At 40.7% G+C, this 6,265-nt stretch overlaps 1 protein-coding gene across 1 annotated transcript in view; it reads left to right on the plus strand.

Annotated features, from left to right (window-relative positions):
- pip5k1bb (phosphatidylinositol-4-phosphate 5-kinase, type I, beta b) overlaps positions 1–4,916 on the plus strand; it is a 39,947-nt gene extending 35,031 nt beyond the window's left edge. The window contains exons 13-15 of the mRNA XM_008418849.2: positions 898–1,024; positions 3,308–3,431; positions 3,743–4,916. Coding sequence (XP_008417071.1) covers positions 898–1,024; positions 3,308–3,431; positions 3,743–3,745 — 254 coding nt within the window. The 3' untranslated portion in view covers positions 3,746–4,916. The remainder of the gene's footprint in view (positions 1–897; positions 1,025–3,307; positions 3,432–3,742) is intronic.
- The last annotated feature ends 1,349 nt before the right edge of the window (positions 4,917–6,265 follow it).

A 6,265-nucleotide genomic window follows, 5' to 3' on the forward strand; every position in this document is an offset into this window, starting at 1 on the left:
CCTTTCCTTTCCTTTCCTTTCCTTTCCTTTCCTTTCCTTTCCTTTCCTTTCCTTTCCTTTCCTTTCCTTTCCTTTCCTTTCCTTTCCTTTCCTTTTTTACTTTACAGCTGAGGGGCTCTCCCACCCGAGTCCCCAGCTGTGATGTAACGCACAACAGAGTAAATTTAATTGTTCCACTTCCTGGTCTGCTCTTCATGGCTTCTGGATCGGCCTCAAACAAGACGTTTGTTTCACTCTGATGGTGGAGTCGCAGAGAAATGCGCCAGTGTTATTGGAAGCAGCTAATTGGTTGATTATCACCCTCAACTTTTATCGGCATCCCTGGTAAAGACATAATAAATCCCTCAACCGGTATCAATCATTTAGGGTAATTTCATGTTGAAAATAAAAAGGTTCACCTTCGGTTCGTTGCATAATTTCTCAAGATTTTTTAGATTTATGCGCTCTCTCTCATAATCTAGACTTCTCTTCCATCCCAGCTGGAATTTAGGATTATTTTTCTGTTAAAAGACCCAATAACAAACAACTCTCAATTCGTTGGGAGAGATTGCTTTATAAAATGCCCTGGAGTTAAAAATATAAAATACTTCAAGGAATCACTAAATTGGTTGCCAAGATGTTCAGGTGGATTATTTTCTCAGCTGTTTCGAGTCACAACTGCAAAAGTCCAAGAAAATTGTTGATGAATCTGATGATCAACACCCATCCCAACCACCTGCTCACGGCAAACATTCTCTCTCATTTCTGTTTGTGCCCACATTGATCCTTTTTTTTCAATCTTGCGTCATTTGTAGCCCGACTCCATCATGGTCTACATCCTCATTAGATGATGGTTTCACACTGTGGAGGCCGTACGTGGGAAACTGATTTGTGTGTTATTCTTCTCCGTGTCTCCAGCTGTCTTTGGTTCGTTCCGGCGTCCCGATCTGGTCCCTGCCAACCCGTCCTTCTACGACGCGTCCTCCATGGGGACGATCTCCACCTCCTCCATCTATGTCAATGTGGAAAGCCAAACAGGAGAGAGGTAATGTCCGTGCTTCGCCTTCATGTTTTCCTTTCTGTTCCTACTGATGCACACCCAGGAGACACTTTATTATCTTTCACTTTCTGAAAATGCCTTATTTATTCATGTCAGAGATTCGATAAGTTGTCAGAAATATTTCCGGAGATTATGATTCATATTGACATGATGGCAACAAGCAGATGACACAAATGGTTCATTCTACCTCATACCAAATTGGATTAAGATCTGGTGACTGTGGAGGTCAATGAAGGACAGTGAATTTATCGTCATGCTCAAGAAGACGGGATGATTGTTTCACTCCAAACCACTGAGACGATGCGAGCTTCAGCCTCGGTTTCCAGGAATGACGGGCGGTTTTGTCTTCTGCTTCCAGGTTTGATGCGTTGTTAGTTGAGAGATGTTTATTCCACAACGAAAGGCGATTTAATGAACTTGGCAACATCTATCCGAAACACAAACTCTTCCAGAACACCAAATGGACTCTGGTGTCGGGGTGGGTGGACGTTGTTAATGTTGATAAAAGATTAGGAGGAGCGTCTCGAGAGAAACTAATCACTGCAGATCTGTTGCCCCCTCAAACGTTGTGAAATCAGGTAAACAATCCCAGCGATAGTTTCTCATTAACTGGTTTTGTTACGCCTTCGTCTCCCTGGTGTAAAACCCCGCCCCTCTGACTGAGGGCCATTTAACGTCCCTCTTCCCAGAAATCTTGTTGTCCCCTGTCCTCTGCGTGCCTGTTTGTCTTTCACCTCTCCTCCTGTGCGCCGGCTCTGCCGTGCTCTCTGAGGCTCCATTGTGGGACTCGCCCCTGTTCGTCGGTCACCTGCTGCCGCCCTCACATTGTTCTCCCGGCTGTTTCCATAAATATTTAAACAGCAGGCTTTGATACAGTTTTAACCCGGTGATGTCAGGCCAAGCAAAGGCCGCGACAAAGCAGAACAAGCGGCGCGTTGGCGGCCGCAACATCAGCCTGTTGCAGCAGTGGCCATGTCGGATGTGTGTGGGTGTGTAAAGTTGCCGTTTATCTGTTTCGCCTTAATGAAGCCAACGGTCTCTTAAAAAATTCTTTATGACTCTCTACCTAGAATTTATCTTCACTTTGAACCTAAAGGCTCCTCATCATATCTGTCATAAAACGATCACAACACATTCCTGCATTTATCAGGGAGTCACCTGATGTCCATGCTGAGAAAACTCTGTTCTTGATGCCATCTAGTGGTTGAAGCAAAGAGACCTGGGAAAAAAACTGACATGGTAATGCGAAGGTTTTATGGTGGTCAAGGTATTTTTTTCGGGGGGGCGAGGGGAGTTTCTGTTATCTTGATTTTTTTAATATATATTTGGATTCTCTTTGTTGCTAATATTTAGAGGTAAGTGTCTTAGTTACAAGGAAACCAGTTGTGTCGTCTCTAAAAATCTCTGAATAATTCTGGTTGGATATTTGACTGTTGGGAGAAATAGTGGAGCTCGTTTGAAAAGCTTGGTTTTATTGGACAGACCCGGCATTTAAGCACATTTCACTAATAATCAAAATCTTAATGCTGGTCTGCTTTACTGATTCAAACACCAGATTTGATCTGTACTGATCTCTTTGACGCCCAACAGTGTTTCCATGTTTCAGTTCTCTAGCTGTTGATTTGAGGTGAAGTTGGAGAATCTGGAGGTTGTCTAAATATCCCCACTGCATGATGCTGCCACCACCATGCTCAACAGTTCGGAGGGGGTTTAAAACCCCCCTTATGTTTCTTCTTGTCATTTTGGCAGCATTTCAATCTTTGCTTCATCTGACGATTAGAAACATTTCCCCCCAGAAAAGCATTTGATTTTTCCATTTTAAACCCGGATGAAAGTGACATTTGTGTCATTAATGAATGAATAAATAAATCAAGTTTATTTGTAGTGCATGTTTCAGCAACAAGGCCGTTCAAAGTGCTTTGCGTCATAAATGAACTTCAAACCAGGACTGTATTCTCCCAGGTTGAACACACTCTGCTGCCTGGTGTGTGTTATTTTCGACCGACTGATTTCTGTGCCAAATCTTTTCAATCTGGAGCGAATTGGTTCGTTTCCGACACCGTGAACCTTCCTGAAATACGACCCTAAATCCTGAACCCAGACGGCGTCTAGTGATGTGAAGTCCCTGCCTACGGTTGGGTTTAGCTCATTCCTGAGGAGTATTCCAGTTTGCTGTCTGTTTCGGACGGTGTTTACACAGCTGCTTTCAGGTCAGAAAATAAACTCTCAGGGCAAAAGTTCACCTCTAAATGTGTTGTCCTGTTGCAGGGATGATGTTGCATCCAGCTCTACGTTCACGCTGGAGGACAGCGCCATCTGCCTCACCTCGGAGCAGAGCACCGTAGATGTGGACATCGATCGGGACGACGGATCCGTTCTTGACGTGTACTTGGTGCGTTGTATTTTTGATCACTGTGGGCTTACTCTGAAAAGCATTTCCTTATTTTTTTATTTATTTATTTTTTACAACTTTGTCGTCAGAATTTATATTAATTTCTGTGACAAAAATCAGGAAATATGTTAAAAAATAAAAGCAGCAGGTGGCAGCAGAGTGGATAGTTACAAAGGAGTGATGGTGTGACAGCCATGCTTTGGAATAGACCTGAACAGTTTACTTGTCTATTCCAGTTTCTGCGTCTATTTTAAGTTTTCTGGCTCTGGAACGTACGTGCTTTTAAAAAGTTTTTGTTTTCTTCTCTACAGTAAAAGCTTTACACCCTTCATTTCCTCCTGCCACACACAAGACAATCTCCACACTCCATCGGATGCTCCAGGCTGGAAGTCGGTCTCCACGCCGAGTTCTGCTCCATCCTCAATGCCATTTGTTGTTTGCCAATTCCAAAGGAAGACCCCTGAACGCCTCTCTGGTTGACGGACCTCTGCACAGTTGGAACAGTACCAATGTGGCATCTTTTAAAAATGTGCTGAACTTCAGATAGTGTTGCTTTTCTGCAGCATGCATCAAAGCAGCGCTATTTAGTTTTTTTTTTTTTTTTTTTTACATGTATTTGTTTTTCATTGTGCTCACCAAGATTTCATAGTGTATCTAGATATACGAGGATATATGCACAAGGAAATGCTAGATTAATGTCAAACATTTCTTTTCTGGTGGCCTGAAAGACTTTAAATCTTCGCTGCAGCACAAGCTGCTGGTAAGAAATGTTTACAGTGAATTCAAAGAAGCATCAAGACGGCTTCACGAAGGACCGACTCGCTTGAACAGACTTGATCACGGAGCTCCTGAGGCCAAACACAGACTGCGACGTGGCCAAATGTTCCCAACAAGGCGGCCATTTGTGCCGCCTTGGAGAAACATGAGAAAAGACCGTTTGTCGATCTTGTATGAGACACTTGCGCTTGGTAAAAAAAAAAGGCACTTTTGACACTGGTTATGATTGCTTTAAGAAATGTTTTCTTTTCTCTGAGGACATTGCTTAGGTTGGTGGTTCGCAGGACAATAAGCACAGAGTTGGATGTGTGAAAATGCACTTTTTTTTTCTTCTTCTTTCCTCTACAAATGCACATGTGTTTTATCATTGACACTACATGTAGAAACGAAGGAACAAACACTGTGGATCATGTACTACTAGTTTTGTGAGGTTGGCCTCGCGACTGGAGACGGTTCTGTTCAGGAAAACGTACGTCGTCCCGAAGAAGTCGAGACGTCCTTACCGCTGTCTGATACCTCATCAAGACTGTAGCCAACTGTAACTGTTCAACTCTACAATCAAGACAGATGAGAATAATTTATTACACAACTCGTGATAATTCACAATCTGCTGAAATAATAATAATAAAAACACTTTAAATCACTGAATGTAAAGATGCATATTTATGTACAGGAAAGCTTCCTATAAATAAACTTCTTTAAAATTCACTGAGTGGCCTTAAGGGGAAACTTCGAGTGTTGTAACGTGATGGGTCTGTTTTTTTTTGCTTAGACTGGAGAAAAGTGTGTTAGAGGTTTTTGTTAAGGCACCAGCCTTTACTAAAGACTCAACCTTTGCCTCATCTCTACTCTCGACATTCACTTTACCCTCAAATTATGAAAATAAAGGCGGCATCATGGTTTGGAAATGTTTGGTGGCGTCTGAGCTTAATGCACCTCTGTGCTTTTGAAGAAAATATTAACTCTGAATTTAGCAAAAATATAACTATCAAAGACTTTGTTTGTATTTAATGATAGTTTGGTAAACCCTTGTAAATATGTTAAAAACCTTAAAACAAAGCATTTATTGCAGCAGCATTTTAAACTGAAAAGAAAAAAAAAAATTTGTAAAGATTTTACCAATGACAAAAAAAAATGTTTATCTGAAAAATATTGAGTATTTTTAAGATGTACTTAGTATCTGAAAAATATTTTCAGGTTTTATGTTTTTTTGCAACAAGGTAAACATACAAGAACCCTTTTCATATCCAAGTTGATTGAAGGGTTTATTTTTATTTTTTTACAGAAACCAGACTCGTTTGTTACCATTAAAAGTTTTTTTTGGTTTTAAAAAGCAGGGAAAAAAAATTCACAACTTAAAAAGTAAATGTCAATTTTAGTGGCCTGCAAGTACTTTCAAGTTGACAATTTTGACCTACCTGGCAAAAAAATAAAGGATGCGACGTCTATTACGGTTAATTTAGTTGGATAGGTTTTCTTTTATTTGGCTGTACTACAAAATACCAGAAGAAAAACTACATTTAAAAATGCCAAAATATTTCAAATAGTTTATGATACCATGAACTTGTAACATTAATTTTGCTTTTCAGTAACAATAAAAAATGCCACACCTACAATATTTGTCGATAGAATAGAAAATGATAAAATAGTGTTATAACGTTTCATAAAGTGCAGAGGACTCCAAAGTAGGTCTAACATCAGTGGTGAGCTACATGATAGCCACAGCTATGAAGCTGCCATTTAATCGGTGCCACTGGACCCTCCGACCAGCAGGCAAAATGTTTAAAGTGCCCGACTGAGCGGGGATTCAAACCAGCATCCCACCTACTGCAGGACAATGTTTCTTTCCCCTTTTGCTTCCCAGCAACTTAATGGAGGTCCGTTTTCTGCCCTTCTCTCTTTGTGTTGTTGCAGAATTAAAAGCTCTTCAGTGTAGTAGTACAAGTTTATTTTCTATACTTTTAATCTATTAAAAAGTACACTATGTCTATATTTTTGTAGCCATTTCTTTGAAGAATGAACACTCCACCTAATTTCACTGAAGTTCCATTTTTCTT

The sequence above is a fragment of the Poecilia reticulata genome, linkage group LG9 (assembly GCF_000633615.1).
Source record: "Poecilia reticulata strain Guanapo linkage group LG9, Guppy_female_1.0+MT, whole genome shotgun sequence".
In the NCBI taxonomy this organism is placed as follows: Eukaryota; Metazoa; Chordata; class Actinopteri; order Cyprinodontiformes; family Poeciliidae; genus Poecilia; species Poecilia reticulata.